Source organism: Micromys minutus, assembly GCF_963924665.1.
Source record: "Micromys minutus genome assembly, chromosome: 30".
NCBI lineage: Eukaryota > Metazoa > Chordata > Mammalia > Rodentia > Muridae > Micromys > Micromys minutus.
This window is the reverse complement of record NC_137965.1, coordinates 18,863,074-18,887,746: the sequence shown is the minus strand read 5'-3', so window position 1 is coordinate 18,887,746 and position 24,673 is coordinate 18,863,074. Positions and strand designations below refer to the sequence as shown.

General features: G+C 49.9%; 1 protein-coding gene across 1 annotated transcript in view; it reads right to left on the bottom strand.

The window, feature by feature from the left end:
- Positions 1-24,334, bottom strand: part of TMEM181 (transmembrane protein 181) — a 38,950-nt gene extending 14,616 nt beyond the window's left edge. The window contains exons 1-5 of the mRNA XM_080941857.1: positions 24,243-24,334; positions 13,665-13,768; positions 6,701-6,756; positions 4,624-4,714; positions 3,001-3,122 (exon numbers count right to left, since the gene is read on the bottom strand). Coding sequence (XP_080797983.1) covers positions 3,001-3,122; positions 4,624-4,714; positions 6,701-6,756; positions 13,665-13,768; positions 24,243-24,250 — 381 coding nt within the window. The 5' untranslated portion in view covers positions 24,251-24,334. The remainder of the gene's footprint in view (positions 1-3,000; positions 3,123-4,623; positions 4,715-6,700; positions 6,757-13,664; positions 13,769-24,242) is intronic.
- Between the last annotated feature and the right edge of the window lie 339 nt (positions 24,335-24,673).

Here is a 24,673-nt window from a genome sequence, read left to right as displayed (position 1 = left end):
AATTTTATTTGTGTGTGTTAGCCTGACATCCCTAGGGGCTGGAGTCACAGGACGTTGTGGGCCCCCTGATGTGGGTGCTGGGGAGTGAACTCAGGTCTCTGGACAAGCAGCAAATGACCTTCCCATGAGCCGTCTCTCCAGCCAGAGGCTTTTTATTATGAGTTACAGCTCAAATCATTATATATGGCACTACAGTGAAGCCACCTGAGGACTGTAGATCCCAGGGTCAAGCCATGCTCTGAATGATTACAAAGCACCTGGCTAAAGGACAGATAATTCCTCACCACCTCAGGGGTGTGTGTGTGTGTGTGTGTGTGTGTGTGTGTGTGCGCGTGCGCGCTCGAGAGCGTGTGTGTTTTATATCAAATTAGCAACAAAGGCTAGGAAGGTGGCTTGGTGGAGAAAGTGCACAAAGTTCGATCTCTGCTTCCTGTGATCCCTTACTCTGGAGGAGGAGACTGGATCCCTAGATCCCTAAAACAAGGCTGCCTATGGTGAACTCTGGGTTCAAATGAGCCGTCTTAACAATCCCCAAGGGCAGAAAGACTGAGAAAGACACTCAACACCAAACTCTGATCTCTATGTGCCGGTACACAAACATACAGTTCACACACACACACACACAGATGTAAAAACCATAAGAGGGCAACGAATATCCGTCCAACATAAAGGTTCCTTGTTTTCCTGAGTTAGGACCATTTCCCTGCAGCAAGAAGGGGATGACAGCTTAAAGTGATGCAGGCTACCCATGGGAACAGGAAGGGGCGCAGCTGTGGTGAGTGCATCCCAGGAGCACAGCCCATCCTCCTTAAAAAAAAAAAATGCCTCCAATCTGCAAGCCAGGGTGACCAGTCACAGCTGCTGTGGAACCAGTACTCACCGAGCAGCTGTGTGTCCCATTCTGGTGGCCAAGGGGATCTCACTCACTCCTGCCTGGGGCTGCAGAGGCCTTTGGGACTTCCACACACATCATCCTCATTGTTCAGAACTGACCGTGTGCTTCCCGCACACAGAATGGTGAGGACACGGGGGACCTTGATCCTGGTGACTTTCCCAGAACAGGCAGGAAGGACTTAATCCCCCACAGATGAGAATATGTTCCAGAAATGGCTCAGGCTTCTTGCTAGGTGGAGGAGGAACAGCGGATGCGTATGGGGTGGGGAGGGTGTCAGTTACTTCTCCAGTGCCGTCTTGTCTGAGATGGGCATTACTGGGGTCACCCACGCAGTACCCTCGGGCCAGCGTTCTGAACCTTTTGAATCGACAAGAAGGGACCAAGAGAAGAGGACTGGCCGGTGCACAAGAGTTCTTCCCTGCTCAAATTTCTCCTGGCCAGGAGAAATCGGCTGTATTTTTTACTGCTAACAACTCAGTATAGACTGCATGTGGTTGAAGCCACACACAGGCTTCTGGATAAAAGAGTACCAGAGGGCTTCTGGATAAAAAAACAGCTTAGATCCTGTTCCTTCTGCTTAGCATCTGTGTCAGCCTGGACAATGGCTGTGACCTCTTGAGGCCTCTGTTTCTTCTTTTATAAAACAGAACCTGATAGTAGCTTCTACCCTGTGGACCTCCTGTGAGGATTTAATGAGTGGAAAGAGAAGCTGCTCAGCACGAAACCTTGCAGCCCCTGCCAGCATCTCTTGTTGAGAGTCCTCTCCTCACGCCCTGCCTGTTCTGACCCTCTCCGTTCTCCTGCTGCAGGACCTGTTGAGTGTGGCTCCTGGCAGTTGCAAGGATGGGGGTCTGAGTTGCAGGCTTCTAAAGAGAATTCAGTATCAATGGATAAAGGCACGAGAGTTCCTTCTTATGCTGGACCCCATGGGCCACACACTATATCTCAGAGCGGATCCTGAAAAAAGTAGTCCCTGACCCCAAGAGGCCTAGGCACTCTGCCCCCATCCACAGATGGATCAGAGTTTTCAACACCTAGTATAAACCACCCGAGGCCATGGATAGCAGGACTACCCTAGAATAGAGGCAGAGGGTCACCTGACTTGACCCTCCACACCGCCTGCCCACAGCAATCAGCAAGTGCCCCATGGTCTTGGGGTTTGTGGCTGACTGAGTGCACATGTGCGCGTTTGTATGTGTGATTACATGAAATTAAGAGGCTTCTGTGCAGCAAAGAAAACAACTGCAGAGTGAAGAGAGAGACTACAGAATGGGGAGGGCAGGGTGGGGTGCTTTGCCAACTACACCTCAGACAGGAGTTACTTCTCCAGATATATAAAGAATCACAAAAGCTAAAGACCAGCATCCAAGTCATCCAACCAATGGGACTAAGGAACTGAACACGGAGCTCTCAAAGGAAGGCTCAGACATGATGAGTGAACGCGTCATCAGGAAGATGCACATTTAAAATGCCCTGGGAGTCCATCTTAATCACTGAGAACACCAATTCCAACAGGTGCTGGCAAGGAAGAGGGGCCATGCTCCCTGCTGGCCGAGTGTAGACCACAGCCACCACTGACATCCACGACACCACAGAGAGACGCTGGTACGGCCATGTTTGTTGTCGCAGCACCGTCAGAGGCCGGGAAATGCAACCAGACTAGATGCCGACCAACAGATGATGAGGGAAACAAATGCAGCTCACAGACAAAATGGAGTTTTATGAACGGTAAAAAGGTAAGGAATTAAATCGTGAGGTGCACGGATGTGGCCCGAAAGCCTGATACTCGGCCAGGCAGGCCAGACCGCAGATGATAAAAACCGCCTACTCCATGGGCAGAACCTAGATGTAAATTTATGGACCCGAGTTTCCTCGTGTGTCAGCATGTGCAGTGAGGGGGCCATAAAACCGGAATGGGGGTCATGACATGGAAGTACCTGTGAGTGAGGGAAACAGGAGACAAATGACAGCGGTGGGAAGCGGAGGGGACGGGAGCCAGGTGAGTGGTGGGGGCGGTGGGCAAAGGGATGAATGCGAGCCAAGTGTGTGTGCACACTGCCCGTAGACATGGCTACTGACTGACTATGGAGACACAACGCACTCACCCCGGCACATGTGAGGGTCCTCGTCCGATTGTGAACCTTGTTATGAATGTACATTGTGGTTCCATCTTGAGACACACCATCGACTTTCACAGTCATGGAAAAGCTGGTTTGAATAGACGTTTCTAGAGAGAGAGAGATTTGTTATCTGAGGCCATATCGGGCAGCCCCCAGCAGCAGAGTAACCTGCTGACAGGAACATACAGAGAGCCCAGGAAGCAGCAGAAGGCCACACCCCCCCCTGTTGGAAAGAAAGCTTTTGCTACCTCCCACCATTGCCGAGGGTCTGTGTTATGTAAAGCTGCTTTATGACCCTTCCAGTTCATGTCACACAGGGGTTCATGGCTATGAAATCAGCCCTTTCGTTCTCCACACGGACTCTCCAGTTTATTCCAAGGTACAAACAAACAAACCTCTACTTCTCACTAAAATGTGGCTAATTGTATTCTTACTATAAAAGAGAGAACTGAGCTGCTGGAATGGCTCAGTGGACAAGGAAGCCTGATGCTAATAAACCTGGCCAACCACCTCCGTTCCGTACCAAAGATATACATGGTAGAGAGGACCAACTCCTTCCAGCTGACCTTTGACCTCTACATACATATGCACACTCATATGCACACACTTTCTCATATAAATACATGTGGAAGATTTTGAGAGAGAGAGAGGTGGGGACAAGTTGGGGACATTTTGGAGAGATGGTGCAGCATTTAAGAGGCTTGCTGCTTGGGAATGGTGTTCAGATGCTAACACCACATACAGGTACCCCACACATGCCTACAGTCCTAGCACGGGGGAGAGGAGGAGCCAGGAGAATCCCTGGGCCTTTCTGGCTTGCAGAAAACGTGAGCCCCAGGTTCAGGGAGAGATCATGTCTCGAAAGAACAGGCAGAAGGTGACAGAAGACCAGATGCCCTCTGCTGGCCTCTGTGGCAGCATCAGGTACACACCCCCTCACACATGTACACACAAATATTTAAATAGCAACAACGATAACACACAAAGATGGCTGCACAGAACAATTGCAATCCCACTCCAATAGCCAAAATTAACTTTGTGTGTCCATCCTTTTTCTAGACCATTGTCTAAACACATATATCCTGACGTAAAATTTGTTTTTGCCTTTTCTCACTTCTTTTACTGTGGGTTCGGGGGAGTGTATTCTTTCTCAGAGTACCTCGGCTGATCAGAAACCACCAGAATGAAATACAGCCTGTGCCACAGGAGAGGCAGAGGCTGGTCTCTGTCAGCAGGGCTGCTTGCTACAGGGCAGCACTTCTCAGCAACACCCCTCCCCCACCACTTACTGGCTAGGCCCAGCATGTGCAGTGGTAGCCCTGGCCTCCACCCCATAATACTCCCTCTCCCCGTGTCAAACTGCCCACACATTACCAAGAATCCCTAGGGATCAAAAGCATGCCTTGGGGTGTAAGGATTCTTTCTCAGCCGTCCACACCGACTCATCCTGGGACACGGCAGCGGGAGGAGCTTCCCGTCTTCCCTAATGGAAGTCGCGGCCATCTTTTTACACATACCTGCCAGCATGTGCCCAGCCAGTGCAAAGTCTGTCCCACCTCTTCAGCAGGAGAGTTTATACTAAAGATAACAACAAGCCACCCCAAATACCTTCCGAGGGCTCCAGCTCCACAACACACGTCAGCCATAGTTGCTGGTTATATGTGGACAGTGGGTTTGAACGTATTTGAACTGGCTTTAGCTGAAGCAGAAGAAAAAACAAAAAAAACCAAAGTAGTCACACGACCTGTTCATAGAATCCCTGAATACCTACCTCGTCTTAAAGTATAAAACATTTTGCACACAGCTCAGCTCAAGAGCGCTGACAGAGCTGGGTGGCTTCCTACAGAGGCCTGGCTGCACCGCCTATGTGCGGTGGTACAGACAGCAGGGGACTGTCCATGTCCACTGCACAGCTCTGTAACCATCTGCAGCATTGTGACTGACTGCGGACATCGCATCTCTGTAAGCTGTGATGGGCTGTGGATGTCACATCTCTGAGTGACTGGGGTGAACAGCACTGCCCGATGCTTGTTATTTCAGCATTGGACAAGTCTCAACCTGCCTGCAGAGGAAACTGAGATGGCCGTGTGACAACGGTCATCTTTAGTGTCTCCTGTAAACACAGCAGTGGTGTCCAATGGCAAAGGCTGTGGAGGAAGCTGGTGAAGGTGCCTACCTATGCTTCCACAACCGGCATTATGTGAGGGCTTTGTCTGCAGAGGTGAATGTCTTGTCTTGTTTTCAGGCTATCAGGGTCTCTACCAAACTTTCTGGAACCACACTTGTCTGGAAGCCATCAGGGAATAAAAACTATCAGTGGGGAGTGTCATCTTTCTGAAGCAAAATGTTTTCACAGAAGCTCTGAGTTACGTGGATGACTGTTACTCTCACTGTCAGAGAGAGAGAGAGAGAGAGAGAGAGAGAGAGAGAGAGAGAGAGAGAGAGAGAGAGAGAGAGGTGGTGCCTCTTCAAACCAGGTCCTCCACCTCAGAGCTCAATACAAGGAGAAGTGCAAAGAGGCCTCAAAGGCTGGCTACCCAGAGGTAGTTCCAGGGTGGCGGTGACCATTTTCAACTGTATACAGTTTTTATAAAAATTGTATATAGTTTTAAAAAAAATTGTAAGGGAGCCAGACATTGTGACAAATGCTAGCACTCAGAAGGCAGGGGTAAGTGTAATTTTGTGAGTTCAAGTCCAGCCTGATCTATGTATCAAGTTCCAGGCTAACCAAGGCTACAAAGTGGGACCTATGCCCCAAAACAAACCAGAAACTGAAACCACACTGAGCATGCGCTGTGAAGACACAGGCGCACATTCAGCTACAGACCGGTTGGTTATAAACGACACAGAGAGACCCTGCTGCTTACTTCTCCAATTGGAAGGACTTGTTTTTGGTAAAAGTGATGATAAATCGTGGTACATTTGAACAGGGGCCAGCAGACTTTCATTTCAGCAGATCACATGAAGGGAATCCCAACCAACAAAGAGAACTGCTACTACTGGAAGCAACAGGGAACAGGTCCTAACTTGGACAGACAGAGGAAGAGTCACAAAGGGCTTCCCATGCAAGCATGGGCAGCTGAGGTCCACACCCCTCCCCTGAGCGGGCACCGCCAGGCTAGGTGGTGCGCAGTTGTAATCCCAGCTCTGGGGAGGTAGAGACAGGAGGATTCCTGGGCTCTCTGGTCGGCCAGCCTAGCTGCCAAGGCCAGGTCCCAGGGAAAAACAACTAGCTAAAAAACAAACAAACAACCCACTACCACCAACAACAAAAAAACCCACCAAAACAAGTTGATGGCTTCAGAGGATCTAAAGCAGTGGTTAACCTCTACTCCACACAGATGCACACATATGCAAATTAAGCTTTTTAAAGGAAAGGGTCAGATGCCCAAGTCATCATTGTTTAAACAGTGAGCACAGCAGGGTATCCGACATGAGCAGTCAGGGTGAGTTAAGAACCTTTGGAAGTGAGCTGTTTGGTAGTTCTGTCAGGGGGACGCTAGTGTCCTTCCACCACCATCTCCCCAAGACACTGCGGACCCTAGACAAGGGAATCTTAGCTGACAAGACCCTGACTGTGAAACAAGAACTGTGTGCTGGCTGAGCAGTCTATCCCCAGGAGCCTCCCACGAGGGGGAGGTGAGTATTAAACACCACCCGCTTCTTACGGCACAGTGCCTCTTACCTTTTTGCCATTAGTCAGTGAAAAATTAGCAGCTGAAGGCTGGATCACTCTGGGTCCTAGAGCAACAAAGAGGAAAAGGAGAGAGAGGGATAAAGACTGATTCTGTAATCAAATTAAAAGCAAGTAAGAAAGACTTACACATTAGACAGAATGATCTCTTGTACCTCGTCCTATTTTTAAAGAGATTTTCTATAACCACGTAAAATAGACCCAAACGCAGTATGCTCTCTGCTCGACGCACTTCCATGGGCACTAAGGCAGAAGGACCAGCATTCAAAGGTGGGATCTCCATAAACTCTTGTCCAATGCTCTCCACAGGGCTCTTTCTATTGAACATGGCCCCAATGAAACATTACTAAGAAGACTAGTTAATGAACTTATCCAATTAACCCGGTCTTGTAGAGACACTAAGCAGGGACAAAACAGGCTTTTATAAAATGTTTCATCTTAAGTTCTTTTTCCCCCAATTTTACTGCGATTAAAATACATATGGAGCTGCTATTTTAAGCACATTTTAGAGCACAATTCAGGATTCAGTAATTTGTATTGTTACTACACAGCCATCCATTTCTGTAGCTCTTCTTGTAAAACTCAGTCTGCACTATTAAGCTCCCCACCCCGCCTCCCTCTGCCTGGTAGCCATCTCTGCATACGTCACACAGTATTCATCTGTTTGTGACTGGTTTAATTTAGTACAGTGTCCTCACGAATCATGAAATAATGTGTCTAAATTGCCTAATTTTTCCTTTTTGTTTGTATGTGTGCCATGGCGTGTGTTCATGGAGAGATCAGAGGACAACTCAAGATAGTTGGTGCCCTCTTTGGAGTTGGGAGCTTAGCAGCAAGCAGTCCACTGAACCATTGTTGTATAATTGTTTCCTGCAGGGGAGCTTTTTAAACCAGTGGTTCTCACCTTGTCTGTGGGTTGTGAATGGCCCTTTCATAGGGGCTGTTATCAGATACTTATAGTAGTAAAATTACAATTATGAAGTAGCAAGGAAAATAATTTTATAGTTGGGGATCATCACAACAAGAGGAACTGTGTATTAAAGGGTAGCTGTATTAGGAAGGTTGAAAACCTCTGCTTTAAACAGAAAGGTAAACAACTCGAAATAGCTTCAGGAAGTACCTGAAACCGACCAAATTCACTAGGCCCCTCCCTGACACATAAGCAAGAAAAGCTGGGAGTTCTTCTTAAAAGCTGAGAGCTCTCCTCAACTGAAGGAAGGCTGAGCTGCAAGAGAGAGAGAGATAGAGAGACAGATAGACAGAGACAGACAGACAGACACCAAAGAGGGGAGAAGCTGCAAAGATTCCGACACCAGGCCTGGAAGAAGCAGAAACCAGCTAAGCAGCCTGGAAGAAATTAGACCAGAATCACCTGGAAAGGGCACTCTCCAACATGTTGAGCTACTTGCAGGCTGTGCAGTGTGCTCCGAGTTTCTCAGCAATGAGTTGTCATCCATGCTGGGGTTGGCCTTGGCGATGCAGCCATTTTTGAGTCATTTCTGCCCCCCATAACCCCTCACCTATACTCCTGTAATGAACCCCAGTTGAATCTGGTGGTATCTGTATGTTGGTCTGTTATGGGACCCCTATCTGGGATGAGGAGATGTATGTGTTGCCTCTCCCCATAAAAAGTTTTGTCACACAACAGACATCTCAATTGTGGCACATGGTACATTGTTCTTGTCCTCATCTGCCAATGGATGAGTAAACGGGTTCACCACATAATAACCGTGGGCAATGCTCCTCTGAACACAAGGATACAAATACCCCGTCATAATCCTGTCTTTATTTAGAAACCATAGGAGAACGTGACTGTTAACCACATGACACTATCTATATGGAATATTTGTTCTACCCTTTTCTTCAACCTGTCTGTTGTCTTTGGTTAGAAAATAAGGCTTCTATGGACAAAATACAGTCTGTGACATGATATTTGTGTATGTGTGCATGTACACATACAGGGGAGGTGAAAATACCTATGGACACGTGTGTACAGAGGCCAGAGAAGAGCACCAGGTGTCTCCCTCTCTCACCTCTGATGTTGGTCCTCTGAGGCAGGGTCTCTCCCTGAACCAGAACTCCCATTTTCCAGGTAGGATAAAAGCCAGCAGGCCCCCAGTGTTTGTTTCGTCTCCATCTCTCCCCACCAGCAGTACAGGGGTTACAGGCAGGTGCTGGGATCTGAACTCGGATCCTCATGGTTTTTCAGCAAGTGCCCTTAACCTCTGAGCCATCTCTCCAGCCCCTCATGTAGTGATGTCAATCTAGTCTAGCTAATGCAGCCTTTTAATCAGAGAATTTAATCGCCTTATATTTAGTTAGTGATTAGGAGGGCTCACTCCACTTTCCTCTAGGCTCTGTTTCCTGAGCATTTATATCTCATCAGCTTTACAGCTTTTTTTTTGTTCCTCACTTGACACCAAAGTCATATTCTGATGGGAGTTTCTAACAGCTTAATGTGACAGCACGCAAAAACTGTCTCATCTTTCAACTACTGTTACAACTGTGACATGACCTTTATAGACAGACATACACAGACAGACATACACATATAGACACACAGACAGACAGACAGATACAGACACATACAAATAGCTTGCACATTATGGGGAAGAATCAAACCCAAACCCATAGCCCTGAATGTGCTAAGTAACCTTCCACTTATTTTATCTGCAAACCCATAAAATAATGTTAACAATGAAGTCTCTCATGTAGGAACCAACGTGTGGACTTGCAACCTTACAGTGACAGCAGCTTCCACATTCTGAACTGCAAACATGCAAGCCTCTAAGTAATGGGGAAATGGCAGTGGGTGTTCACACTAATGTCAGAATGACATGAGCTTTCATAATTATGGGCGTGGCCTTTGCTGGACTCGCTGTGTTTGAACCCAGGGCGCCACCTGCAACACAGGTGTAGTGGCAGCTACTCCCTCGGCCCCTTGGATTCAGCTTCCTGGGAACATCTTCCTTTCACCCCCACTTTTTCCTAGAGACTAGGTCTCCCTACGTATCCTTGACTGACCTCAGAAGTCCAAGTTCTAGAAATTCAGGCCTGAGCCAGCACACTCAGCCTCCCCGTCCTGTCTGAAGAACAGTGTCACAGGCAGGATTCCTGGTTGTGAACTTCCAGAATTTTCAGTGCATCAGCCCGTGTTCTGCCCAGTATGACGGAGATGAGACGCGTGCTGGCAGCCTCACTGAGGATCGCCTGTCCGTAGTGAGCCCCTCTTTCTTGCTCTGTCGGGATTCTGTCTGGTGTTGGCTTCGGTGTCTTGGTATGAGACTCTGAATTTAGACCACTGTAGCTCATTAAATTACTACATGTATATTTCCACCTTTCATCCAAATTGAGAACTATTCTCCCTGCCTCTATCTTCTCCTGAGAATCACAGACGGTGTATTATTTACTTGATGGTGACCCAGATGCCCTGGAGGCTCTGTTTACTATCTCCCATCATTTTTCATTCTGCTCCCCAGACTCAGACATGTCGGCCAGCCTATCTTCAGGTTTGTAAATGCTTCCCTTGGCCCTGTTCTAATCTGATTCACCCTTCCAGGGGACTTTCCAATTCAACTATGGTACTTTTTAGCTCCAGAATGTCCTTTCTCTCTCCTTCCCAGCATCCCTTGATGCTCTCTGGCTCTTTCCACAGCTTCCTCTTATTCTAGCAGATCTGTCACATGGTTTCAGGGACAGAGTTTGATGTCATTTTACTTATTCTTTGCCTTTTGGTGAGCCATACTTTATTATTTCTTAGTTGGCTTTTTGTCTTGATAGATAATGCTGTGGCACCCTGGAAGTCAGGGTCTCCCTCCCCGCGGAGATTTTATTTTTGCCTGGCTGGCTGCTGCTATTATAGATGTCTAAGCTGAAGAGCAGCTGAAAGGTTTAACCTGAAGTTTCCTAGGTCTTTTTCCTCCTGTCTGTGCATTCCTCTGGTGTATTTAATTTCCCTGACTGTCCCATTCCTTTTGAATCTCCAACTGTTCAATGTTTGGTTCCCAAGAGGAAAAAGGAGATGGTCTAGCTCTTTAAACTGCCTGGTGGCCTCTGCTAGGTGAGGCAGGGTTACAACCGTGGCACTCGGACCGCACCAACAATGGCCACCTTGCCTTGCTATGCCTCTGTGCTTCTATGCCAGAAGCAGTAACTGGAGCAGAGCTCAGGCCCCAGTTAGGGAAGACAGGGCCCTTTTGTTCACCTTGGCTCCTACAAACTACTATGTGCAGGCTGATTTAGAACACGAGCCAGAGGTGTCTGCATCAGAAGCAGCATGGGTGTGAGGGGCTGTACTAGCTAAAGCCAGACACAGTTTATCGTCTAGCTCCTACCTCAGGAAGCCACAAACCTCTGACAGAGCCCAGAATCCCAAAATACCCCATTCTGCTGCTGTGACTGTCCAGTGTGGAAGCACACCCCTACTCTACCATCTTCCCAGAGTCCTTAGCTCTGATTCCTATTGTTCTTGAAGCGGTCCTTCGGGGCTTTTGGCCTTAAGTGATATTAAAATTAATTTACAGCTGGATTTGTCTAAAACATATTATTCTTATCAGGTAAGATGGCAGGTGGATCTCATTAACTTTAATTTTTCCAAGCCTACTTTTAATGATGGATCTTAAACGCTTTAACCTCCCTTTAGCGCACCACCCACCAGGGATAGTGGAAAAGAAAGGATACGGGGGAAAGTGGACCCTGTTTAGAAACTGTTCTTTGGAGCAAATCCCATCTGCATGGTCAGGAAATCAGCAGTTTGGTTCACAGGTCAGCAGCGGCAGCTCGATCCACTCACGAACACTTCAGAGCTATACCAGCCGTCCCGTTCGGTAGTGTTGGGATAGCAGCAGCAGTGGCATGACCTAGCCAGGCCTCAGCCAAATCAGCACGAATTAGGAGAGATTCGAACCAGCGGGAAGGCCAGGAGACGTTCTCAGCTGTGCCTCTCTCAGCGAAGTGAAGATCATGGAAGACAGGTCATCAAGGGCTGCACAGCGAGCTCCGTAAGCAAGTCAAGCTCAGCCTGTCACAGTCCACTGAGTCCTTTTCGTACGTCCTTCAAATGTCACGTGTCCTCCACAGGTCTTGCCTCAGCACGTGCATCTGTCCCAGCTGACGTCACTCTGCCAATCAGCCCAAGTCCAGAAGCAGCAAGAAGCCACAGCACGTATTCCCTACTGTTTCTCTTTCTCTAGAAGACGCACTATAGTCAGTGCATGAGAGAGATGAAAGCTCTGTGTCCCCCTATTGGCCTTGGGGCATCAACTTCCACCTTCATCTCAGAGTAAAAGCTGGACACAGTCTGAGTGTTTGAGATACAGTGGCTTTGAGGGGGAAAAAGCTGACTAATGTCCCACTGAGACTGCATGCAATACTAATGCCTCCCCTACCAATGCGAAGGGCAGGTTAAGATGCCAGTGAGACAATGGGCGAGCCTCGGTAACAGTTATAACTGCTGTGACTTAAACCCTTAGTGACTGAACAGCAAGGAGAAGTTGTCTGTCGTCACTATGGTGACAACTGTGTCCTTTTCATCACCACAAGGTAAGAAGCATCTTAATCTCCCACCCTTGATTTCTGAGACACAACCCCCACCCCCGGGATATAATGAAGCCTTAATGCAATTCACGTCCAGTGTTACATGCCTCCATGAATCTGTGCACCCATCACTCAGAAGGGTTAACGAAAACCACCCTCAATAAACAAGCTATCTTACTTAAAAAGAAAGGAAAAGAAATGAAGGAGAATCCTCTCTTGCCAAAGCTAGCTCCTGCTGCCCATGGGGACAGGACACAGAGCCCTAGCCCCTGAAACCTTGGAAAAACCACTCAGCTTCTGTGCCTCTGTTTTATGTCTGTAAAGAAGAAAGTTGAGGGGCAAAGGAAACAGCCCAGTGGGACAAGAGCTGAGGTCACAGTATGAGGACTAGACCTGACAGCCCTGGCACCCAAATAAATGCTAGGCAGGTCCAGAGCCCTGCCTATAATGCCAGGGCTCAGAAGGCAGAGATGGCATCCCCAGAGCAAGCTGGCTGGCTGGCTGGCTGGACTAGCTGAATTAGGGAGCTCTGGGTTCAAGTGAGAGATCCTGAGTTAATATATAAGATGGCAATAACAGAGGAAGACAGGTGACACCAACAAACATCTGGACAGACACACACACACAATCTGACATCAACATCTGGACACACCCAGCTACATACACAGACATCAACATCTGGATACACAGACATCTGACACCAACATCTGGACACACATACACACACACACACACACACACACACACAATCTGACATCAACATCTATACACACACAGATACAGACATTTGACACTAACATCTGGAGAGATGTACACACACACTCAAAAACTACAAAAAAAAACCAGGTTAGCCTTTCTAGAGGATGTCAGAGTTACAAACTGTTGGGCAGTTTCTAATGTCCAGTGCTCTTCACATGATTCTGGAGCTTGGGATGTCATCAGCCCAATCTCCCTGCACTTTCACATGGTCTGTATCCACCTTAGACAGTGGGTTTTGGATTTTCCCAGGACACAAAAGACTCTAGAAATGTTTCAGTGGGCTACAAAGCAAGTTCTAAGCCAGGTTGGCTTATTTAAAAAGGAGGAGGAGAAGAAGAAACAAAGGAGAAAAATAATAATAATAAATTAATATATTATTATTATTAGGCAAATAAGAAGCACGTAGCAGAAACTGTCAGTACCACCAAACTGATCTAGGGCCCTGGCTGCTGTGAACAGCATGTGAACAGCATGCCTACATTACCCAGCTTGCCTGCTATGCCTCCCTAGAAGACAAGGTACAGGGCACGACCTGTAGGCTCAGAGAGAAGGCACACCTCCCCTCATGCTGAGGTCTGGCTGGGAGTAAGGTGGCACAGCTGGGCTGACTACACCGAACCTAAGTGCTGTAGGTGCAAAAAACGGTTAGAGACAGACTTACCCTCGATGCCAACGAAGACGGTCAGTCCAAAACAGATGAAGAAGACAATGAACACGAGGACAAAGTGGCGCTTGGAGAGTGTATAGAGCCGCATGGGTGCCAGCCTGTGGGGCAGGAGCAGGGAGTGAGGGCAGGTCCCCGCCCAGGCCAGCATCCCCACACTGGCTGCAGGAGGCTGGCATCTCCCCAGCACAGTGCTGACCTCTGAAGCTCACCAGCCCCAGAAGCAACTGACCACCTCTTACTAAATGGTCAATCCTACTGACCTGGGTCACCTCTGGACTGGATCATTCCTGTGTGTCAGAGCCTCCTGCAGGACAGACTTACCCCATGTGGTTCCCATGCCAAGAAGAAACGTCACCAGAAGTGTCATGCACAGAAGTGACAAAAACCTACTTGTAGCTGCCAGAGGAGAGCCACGGCTCAGAGCAACAAGGAGCCTTGACTACCTTTGTCAGAGAGTTATCATCGCCTAGACTGATACCAAGGACCAGAGGCACCGGCCATTTCTGTCTGGCCTCCCAAGCTCAGGGTCCCCAAAGCTGGTGATCCAGCCTGGTGAAATGTAGCCCAGCATTTCCCAAATCATGCTTCTGTCCTCCACAGGAATACAGAGGCCATTCACAGGGCTGATCCCAGCATACACATTCCCTCGGAACAGATCATGAGGCACTCCAACACTGGAGACATGGCTCAGCAGTCACAGCCGGACTCTAACCCCAGCAGATCTGATGCCCTCTTGACTTCAGTGGGCAAAATTTCACATCCCCCCCAGCCCCCAAACATACGAATGCACACACACAACTTAAAAATGAAAACAAATCTTTAAAACAAAAAATTCCCCCTCAGCACTCCATGTAGTATATTAGAGAGGCAAACCAAGATTCCTACAAACCTCAGCTTTGCAAACCACTAGGATCTGCAGACAGGACGCTGCGCCTTGCAGAGTGGCCAAGGTCTGAGGTGTGATTGCACTCCAGTAAGGCAGCTGATAGGAGCGGCCAACCCCACCCCACTAGCGTCCTAGTGGCTGGGAGGAGCTAAGGGCTCACGTTCTGGCTGTGCCTGTGGGCCTGGTACTTGACTTGGAAGCTGAAAGCAACAGGAAATCTGAATCAACCCAGATGGAGGCGTGGCCTGGAAACCCAGAGAAAGGGTGACTTGTGCTCGTGGTCCACACCCCTCCCTTCCACATGTGCCTGAAACTCCGGGATGGCAGGCAGGAAGTCAACCTTGGGGCTGGGCAGTCTCAGCACAAAGGTGAGGCTGGGGAGCCACTGCTACTCTGACGTGGCACTGCTAGCTAAGCTATGCGAGGCCCGAGCAACCACCCAGCTAGTTCTCAGGCAGGCTTTCAGACTGCTATTGGTGAGAGACCTAGTGGAGCTTCCAAGGCTTCCCTGGAACTGCGATCCCCTAGGGGGACCCATGAGCCATCCTATTGGCATGACAGAGATCCTGATAAAGGAAGAATGTGCTGGCAGCTTAAATGTGGACCCCGGGGAGGGGGGGGCTCAGGCCATCAGCTGGAAATGGCCTCCAGGAAGGGGCCAGACTTCTCTGTAAAACACAGCTTTCTCCAAAGTGTGTGAGAGAGTTTATTCTAAGCTAAAGGACGGTGACCATGGGCACTCTGATTCATACTGATGGTGATGACATGCTACACCATGAGTGGCCACATCGACTTTTACCAGTCAATGACATTTACCAAGCACATCGGTGGGGACACTAGGCAGGCAGGTCACAGCAGAACGGAAAATCACTGCTGTCGTCTCTGGGTGCCACGATGATAATTGGGCTTGGGGACTGGAGGAACTGGATGGTCTGTGTCTTAGTTAGGGTTATTACTGCTGTGATGAACACTATGGGCAAAGCAACTTGGGGAGGAAAGGGTTTATATTGTGGAAAGTGGCTTACACTTCCACCTCACTGTTCATCTTCGAAGGAACCCAGGACTGGAGCTCAAACAGCAGAAACCTAGAGGCAGGAGCTGATGCAAGACCATGGGGGGGGGGGGGGTGCTGCTTACTGGCTTGCTCCCCATGGCCCGGTCAGCCTGCTTTCTCATAGAATCCAGGACCACCAGCCCATGGATGGTACCACTCATGATGGGCTGGGCCCTTCTCCAATCACTGATTAAGAGAATGCCCTACAGCCGAATCTTATGGAGGCATTTTCTCAATTGAGGTTCCTTTCTCTGATGATATAGATCAAGTTGATATAGAACTAGCCAGTACAGCCTGTTACTGTATCCCAAAGGTTTCACCTGATAGTTCAGGAGTCAGAATGGGCACAGAGGTAGGTGACAAATGGCCATCTGGAGAACTAGAGCTCTGAGGGTAATCCTGGGGAGCTGAGAGGCCTGCCCAGCTTGTCAGAGCTACGCTCTCTGGCGGCACCTGCGTCTTCCCTGGAGGGAGGAGGTCCCAGGAAATAGGACCGGTTAATGCCCGTCTGGAAAAGCCCTGTGGAGCTGAGTCCTGGCAGGAGAACAGGTGTCCCTCTTGTACCTTCTCGGTGACCCAGGTGTCCATTTCTTTATACCGTGTGTCTGAATATATTTTTGTTTTAATGCTGTAAAGAAGGAAAGGTTTCTAGGCAACATTTCCATGTAGGAATCAAAATGTACACAAAGCCCAACAGACTGGGTGGCGGAAACAGTGCAAACAGAGTTAGCTAACTGTATCTCACCCGTGTTAAAGGTGACAACCGAGACAAATGTTTCAGTGTTTCAGGTCCCAGGAGGCACTGGGATGAGGGGAGGCTGGAGAGGGGCGTCTAAAAACTGTGACACCTTTGCCACTCTCCAAGGGATTAAAACTGGCCTTCAGAAATCTCAGAGCTATTATGAACGACGACTGCACTGTGTTCAGAGTGACCTGGTCCTGTTTTCAGAGACCAAGCAACATGGAGATCTCCTCAGGCAAAGGCTAAAAGCAGAGGCTTGGAGGCAGAGAAATCAGCGGAAGGTTAGATTTTAAGCCTGGAATTAAAAGTGCATCATTTGGCCAGGCACCGTAGGGCATGCCTTTAATCCCAGCACTCTGGAGGCAGAAGCAGAGATCTCTGTAGGTTTGAGGCTATCCTGGTCTATATATATGAGGATAGCCAGGGCTGGAGATTCCATCTCAACAAACAAAGGCATCATTGGTACCCTAAACTCAGTCCCTCAGGAAATGAGAGCCAAGCAGACATTAAAGACACAGGTCAAATGTAAATAAAATGCTCCCCCCCAAACTCCCATGACAAGAGCCATTTGGCTCCTTGAAAAATCTAACCACAACTCATTCTGGGGCAGGGGACTGGCTCAGTTGGCAGAGTGCAGGCCGTGGGAGCCATGTTCAATGACCATCACTCACAGAAAACAGCCAGGTGCAGCACTTCAGACCTGTAAGCCTAGCAATGAGGCAGAGACAGAACTCTGGACTTGCTGGTTTGAGTACACATAGGTGCGCGAACGTGCGCGCACACACTATACATACACAGAGAAACACACACACACTCACAGCATTTTCCCTTCCTTGGTGTTCAGATCCCGAGCACCGAAGTAAAGGCCGGGCGCGGTGGCGGCTGCTTAGCCTGGCACTGAAGGGCAGGAACAGACAGAGTTCTGCTCAGCAAGCTTCGGCGAAAGACTGTCTTAATTAAACAAAACACACACACAACGAAGTGGAGAAGACAGAGGACACCTGATGTTAAGCTTGATCCTCCATATTGGTACACAAATACATCACACATACATTTTTAATTAAAAAAAAAAAGCTTCCACTTAAACCCGAGTAGAAAATCCCCTGATTTAGCAATCAAGTCCCCCAAATCTGTGGAAGGAAGACACGGGATGGCAAACTAACCCCTAAGCTTGGGAGATGCAGCCTCACGGAACCAGGATGGTCGCACACAAAAGATGGCCCTCCCAGGTCCCAATGTGAAGGGGCTGAGCTTAAAACTAGAGACTTTGACAGCTGAGAATCCTCATCTTATTCTTAATAAACTCTGAGTCTAAAACTTACTTATGGCCAAACAAGAGGCGCCTCAGTTCCAAAGCCGAGAGAAATGAGCAGTCCTTTTCAGAACAGCCATTCCGGCCACCAGAGACAGGCCTGGCAGCTGTATCCGAACTGCCCATCTCACCTCCCTGCTGAAGTGTCAAGCTGGCCTGGACCAGGCATGTCTTGGTTACATGGGAAGCCTGTTGTCCTCCAGGGTCAGAACAACCAAAGATCACTTCTACAGCTGCTATACACGAGGCCATGAGGTAAAAATCAGAGGCCCACACAGCTCTGCCCACACTCACCTCCACTCTGTGGCTACCATGACTTTGAAACCCCTCCAGCCCCCGTGTGGTGTGCCCCACACCAGAGCCTTCTGCACACTGGCTGGCAACCTCTTTTCTTCTATCCTCCCTACCTTCAGGAAAAACCCAAGACCACCATACCCAGCTATGAAAAAGTGTCTCCCCAGGCGTTTCTACTCAGGAATCCTATATTATCTCATGCTACTTCCCGCCTCTACCATTGACGTTGTACTTTTCATCTTTATTAATGTACGGGGTCAGGGTGTGCATGTGTCTGCACATGCCGTAACGCTCCAAGACAACTTGCTATAGTCAGCCCTCTCCTTCCATTATGTAGGTTCTGGGAATTGAACTCAGGGAGAGGTGAGGCCTAACTCCCAAGTCCTCTCCATCCCCTGACTCCAGGCAAGCCTGTGCACACACTCCCCTGATCTGAACTTCTCTTCTTTTCTCCCCAGGCAAATCCCTCTCACCTCATGACACACTGAAGCAGAGCCCCATCTCTCTGTCCACATGGTAACCACTACAATAGGGGACTTAGGGTCTGAACACAAAACATTACCTGGCCTGCCCGGACACCAAGCTCGGCACATGGTAGGCAGTCACGACTCAGCTACTGCGGTGGTTTGAGTGAGATGTCCCCCACAGACTCGGGCATTTGAGTATTTCGTTCCCAGCTGGTGGCACTGTTTGGGCAGGGTAGGAGGTGTGGTCTTTCTGGAGGAAGGATGTCACTAGGTGGGGAGGGGTAGCGCCGTGTCATTGTGAGTTGTCTCTTTGCTTCCTACTTGTGGTTTAAGACATGAACTCTCGGCCTGCAGTCCCTCGTCTGCTGCCACGCCTCCCTACCGTGATGGTAAGGACCTTTGTCTGGAACTGTACACCGGAATAAACCCTTCCTTCTATAAACTGCCTTGCCCGTGTTTCATTGTAGCAACAGAAAAGCAACTGAGACACAGACTCACTGGACATTACTTATTATTACAGTGTGAAGTTCACTTAAGCCACATACTAGGGAGCAGGACTCCATCCCAGGGCAGAGCCAGCTCTCTGCTGGCCTTCACAGCACACAGCTTCCCTCTCCAGGTCTGTTAACCTCTCCTGACTTGGGATCTCATGAACATCAAGCTGGGGCCAGGATGCCCTTGGAAGAGCCTTGAAATGCAATGCAGACATTCCTATGGATGTTCTGGGGTCTGTCTACAGCCAGGGACTCAGAAATATAACGTAACTTCGTCGGAAAGCCTACCCCCATCCCTGCTGCCTTTCATATGTACATGAGCACGTCACAGGGGAATGCTTCATGGAGGTGAAGACTGGAGAGACACCAAGGCACACGGGCAAATCATGCCACAGGGCTCTCTGTGACAAAGGTGTCTACTGGGGACATGCCTGTTTCTTGCTGCTGTTCACACCTCAGCTGGTCTCAGACCTAAGCTATGAGGTAAGGGACGAATTTCCTCATCCATCTCCAGCTGGCCCTCACGTTCAGACCCCCATGGAACTGTCCACTTGCCTGATCCACTTGGGGATCCAATGAGACCTCGATGCCATTCGTCTGACCTAAATCTCCTGGTCCTCTTCGTGATCTGCTCTACCAACAACCTTCTTACTTGAGGTCTCAGCCAGTCTGCCTTCCAGTTGCTTAGGCCCGAATCATAGATGGCCACAAGCTGTGTGGTGTGGAGATGGAAAGACGGAGCATCTCAAGTCGCTGGAGTCTGGCCTTGTTGGGTTGAGCCTGGCCATACACTGCTGACTTCCCAGGAACTGAGATCATGTTCCCACTGCAGGCTAAGCCGCTTTCCACAAGACAGTCTATTAAAGCCAAAAATCGTCCTGTGAATACGTCTGTCCTCCCACAACTCAAAATACCAAGGCGTACAGGTATGAGAGTTCCTCCCTATCTGCCAGCACCCTCCACGTGTTTCAACATTTGATGGTTATCAGGCACCTTGCCATTGGCTAGCCCACTGCCACTGGCTGATTACCTAGAGCCAGCCCCCTGTCCCAGTCCCTCTCCTGCCTTGAGACACCCCAGCCATGTAGAGGAAGTGCAGGCTACCTCTCAGGGCTAAGGGTCTTACTCCCTTCCACTCTCCCTCGATCAGAGCTGCCTGCTGCAAGCAGTATGTGTCTTACACATGGAAATGTTCAATCACCTGGTACCGAAGCTCGACTTTCTCTGCCCCAACCTATCTTTCTTCTTCTGGGTTCTACTACTTTCTCTGCTCTGCTAAACACTCAACCCAGGTCCTTTTTTAGTAGCATCTGTGGCTGGTTTTATCTTCCACATCTGAGTCAGGCAGAGCAGCTTCACGCCACTTTGGTCCAAAGGCTATCTGACCATCATCAGTCCTTGTCCGCTGTGCGTGCTCAGCAGGTGCAGGTAGCATCCTGGCTTGGCCGGCTGGAAAGTCCGGTCTCCATTAGCCTGGCTGAGTGCCTCTGAGTCCCTGCCACCGCCATTATGCCCACTAAGCACTTCTCTCTCCCACATAGGCTCCTCCTCACGGTCCATCAAACAGTGCTGCAGAGGCTGGGAAACAAGGGCTAATGACTGTCTGGGCCTGTAAGCACATGACAAGGACTTAGATGAGTGGAGAATGAGAGCACTTGAAGGTGCCCCTGCCAACTATCACCACCTTCACAGTACCCCCATGACAGCCCAAACTGTCATGGGCAAGGAACACAAAACATTACCTGGCCTGCCTGGACACCAGGCTCGGCACATGGTAGGCAATCACGACTCAGCTACTGCGGTGGTTTGAGTGAGGTGTCCCCCACAGACTCGGGCATTTGAGTACTTGGTTCCCAGTTGGCAGTCCTGTTTGGGCAGGCTAGGAGGTATGGTCTTGCGGGAGAAAGTATGTCACTGGGTGGGGGGTTGGGTGGGGGGGTATTTTGAGGTTTCAAAGTCACGTGCCATTGTGAGTTGTCTCTTTGTTTCCCATTTGCAGCCTAAGACATGAGGCCCCAGTCTCTCTGTTTCCCGTGTGTGTGTGTGTGTGTGTGTGTGTGTGTGTGTGAAGTCTGCCTGTGCGTGTTCACTCCCAAGATGGATCTTGTCTGTGCAAGCCACTAGGCTAGTGGAGAAGACTGAAGTCACAAAGCTGAGTGGCTCAGGTGGTAAAGAGCAGCCACCGAGTTAGGGTCCCTAGCACCAACGTGTAAACCCACGCACAGCACGACCTATACCTGTAATCTCAGCACCGAGGAGGCGAAGGCAGGGAACTGGAGCTCAGAGGCAGGCATTCTAGCCAGATCTGTGAGCTGCAGATTCAGTGAAAGACTATCTCAAAGAGCAAGATGGTGGATGCCGGAGGAGGCGCTGACTGGTAGCATGCCAGTGTGACAGAAAGGTTTACTACTCAGCCAAAATATACCCAGATTCCCCACTGCCGCCCCATTTCACATTCCGGCTAAGAGTCTTTTTTTTTTTTTTCACATCTGGCATGAGGACAATCTCTTCTTTGGTTTCAGGGTACTGGCTTTGTGCCCAGAAGTCTGGGTCCCCACTTTCTACCATGCAAGTGACATTTTTTCCTCCACAGGACAGGAATAAGCTGAGTCCTGAGAAGGCTGTTGTTACAGGTTGTGAATCTACAGAAATGTGTTTAGAGAAAGCAGCTGAAGCCAGTTCATGTTATCACAGGTGAGGCCTTTGCGTGGAAGAGGGACATTCTTTTATTATAATTTATCTCTAACCCCTCCCCCCCCATTATGTAGCCTTGGCTGGCCTGGAGCTTGCTCTGTGCAATTCTCTGACTTCAAACTCATAGAGACCCACCTGCCTCGGCGAGTTCCCCGCCACACCCAGCAACTAGTTTACTTTTTCAGGCAGGATTTTAATTTGTTGTCCAGGCTAGACTTAAACACCTGGGTTCAAGAGACCCTCTAGCCTGAGCCTCCCCCAGATATGACCAAGAACTCCAGGCATGCTCCACCATGCCCAGCTTTTCTCCTTGTTTCTGAAAAAAAAAAAAAAAAAATACAAAACAGAACAGACCAAAATTTAGACTGCTAGCATCGTATCTCTGAAGATCCACTGTGCAAAAAGCCGCTGCGCCTTTAGCCCCAGCCACTGAGAAGGAAAAGCTGGCATTTCCTGTGCACCTGCTTGACACCAGGCTAGCTACTGGGGATCTAACACTGGGCACAGGTGTCAACAGGCCATTTAGTATAAGGTGAAATGGGGGGGGTCACGTCAGCAGGGGGTAGAGGTAAGATCTGAACCTACAATGTACAGCCATCATGTGAAAGGCTAGCTTTGCGAAGCCCCTCCCCCCCCATGTTCTCTATAGTCACCTTTGAATGATGGACATTTGACAGGTAAGTTCTGCAGGGGGTGGGGGCTGGGGGGGCAACTGAAGGTTGAAATCTCAACCAGCTAAGTTGAATAGAACTAGAAACCATTGGGCAGACTTCGACGGAGGCATTATGTGGCCATTCAAGGCCTAACAACTGTACCACATTTTAACAGAGGAAGACCTAGGCTCGGTAAAGAAGCATGAGCTCAAGTGTGTTCCTCCTGGGCAGTAAGCCCAGTGGCTTACACCCAGATGCATGCGGGTTAGGTCATCCAACACTCTCCCAAGCCAAACAGGAGGAGGAAGCAGGTCAGACATGGGCCAGCCCACCTGCATGTGACCACTGTGCCAGGCTGTGTGGTCCCAGAACCCAGGGTGAACTGGGGTGAATCCCGAAGGGATGAAGCCTTATTACCCGACACCCTTGACTGAACACACAGCTGCAGACTGCTATCAGGCATGTGGACTCTGGAGTCTGGCCATGGAAGCTACTGCCTCAATGAGACTTAGTTACCTAGACACTCACTGACCCCAGGCACCTGTTTCCTTTTCCTCATTCGTAGCTTGTAGTAGTAGAAAACCCCTTCTTTAGGGGGTTAGCGGTGGGAAACACAGAAGACTATAGATGTAAAGGAGCATGGTTAGGGGCCACAGAGTCGCCTTGGTAGTTAAGTGTGCTCACTGCTCTTCCAGAGGACCCCAGTTTGGTTCCCAGCACTCACTCGTGAAGCTCACAACCACCTGTAACCCTAGCTCTGGGGAGCCCATACCCTCTTCTGGCCTTTTCCGGCACCAGCACACAGATGGCATATTCTCACACATAAAATCAAAATAAAAAGGAGATTTAAAAAAAAAATCTGTACCACACAGTTAACATTTAAGAAGTTCTCTTTAATTTTTAGACATCATTTTGATTCAGAAGAAAATTACCCTAAGAGTTACACATTATCCCTTACCTAACTCTTGCCTAACAGATTCCAAAGCCTGCCTCCCTGACAGCAAATGCCCAGGGCTGCCCACACTGTGGGTGACAGATCCTTACAAAGCTGCAATCTCCCCCAGTAACGGCTTTTCCGGGTTTAGTTCTAATCTTGTAACCCAGACTTCTGGGCTGCAGATCTGGTCAGAGCCCAACTTCCTCACATCCTCTCTAAGGTTGGGGACTTTAGACTGGCAGGCAGATCCAGGTCTGTGAATACACCCTGGAGCATGCCACAGAGCCCCAACTCCATTCCCAGTCCCTGTAACTGCAGAGAGGCCGAAGGCTAACTCACCTCCAGCTGGCGTCCAATCCACCTGAGCCAGGTATTCCATCTTCGGCTGAAGTAACCAAAGTCAAACTTCTAAGCAAGTACGAGGAAAGGCGACTTGCCACCGTGAACTCTTGCATTGAGAAAACGCTTCCCAAGTTACCCAGCTGACTCCAGAACCCCGAATGAGCTTTGGAATTGCATCTGGTCGCCTGAGGCCACCTACCAACCTCTACACCGGCGGCCACTACAACTCCAGGCACTCCCTCACCGCTACCTCGGTGCACACCCCAGCGACAGCTGCGTCAACAGCAGCAGGGATGGCGTCTCTGGGGTTTGAGTTTGCCTCGTTAAAAGCTCGGCACTTTACAGAAACCACCCGTGTCCCAAGTCAGCAGATTGTAAAACTCGTATAAAACTCAGCAGCCGAGAGATCTAACGAGACTCTGCCAGGTCCGGCGTGCCCACGTCACCAAACGCCACCGAGAAGCGCGTCGGGGGCAGCTGGGGACTCCGACTGCGGCTGATAGGGGGTGGTCCAGCTCCAGCTAGCCAGAGCCCGGGCGTCCCCACTGACTCCGGACACGGAGCAGTCTCAGACCAGCCCTCTCCGCTGGTCCCCGCTGAAACCCTCGCGCGCCCGGAGCTCCGCGGCGCGCACGAGCCGGGGACCCCCAACTTCGGGCCCCCGGACGCTGTGCCCAAGCCACGCCCCGCCACTTACGGTTCCATCTCGGAGCCTCGGGTCCCAGGCCCCCGCCGGTGCGTTCCGAGCTCGCCCGGCGTCCCCCAGCCGCCGCCGGAGCTACCCGCGAGGCCGAGCTGCCGGCCGCTGAAAACGCATCAGAGCGCGACTGCGCGGTCACGTGCGCGGAAGCCGAGGACCGGCGGGGTGGGGCAGCCTCCCGCAGCGCTCGCTCCGGACACCTGTCACGTGGGTAGGCGTCCAGATTAACGCAGATAGCAGGCCACGGACCACCGAAGGGCACGGACCCCAGAGGACTTGAGTTCAAGTCCCCAGACGCTGATCATGGCTGCTTCCTCTTTCCTTCCCCTCCGAAGGCGAGGGAAGTCTGCAAGGCGCGATTAGCATCTCTCGGAAAGTTTACTGCTGTGTTAAGGCGTTAACTTGTGCCATGCCGTTGGCACGTGTCT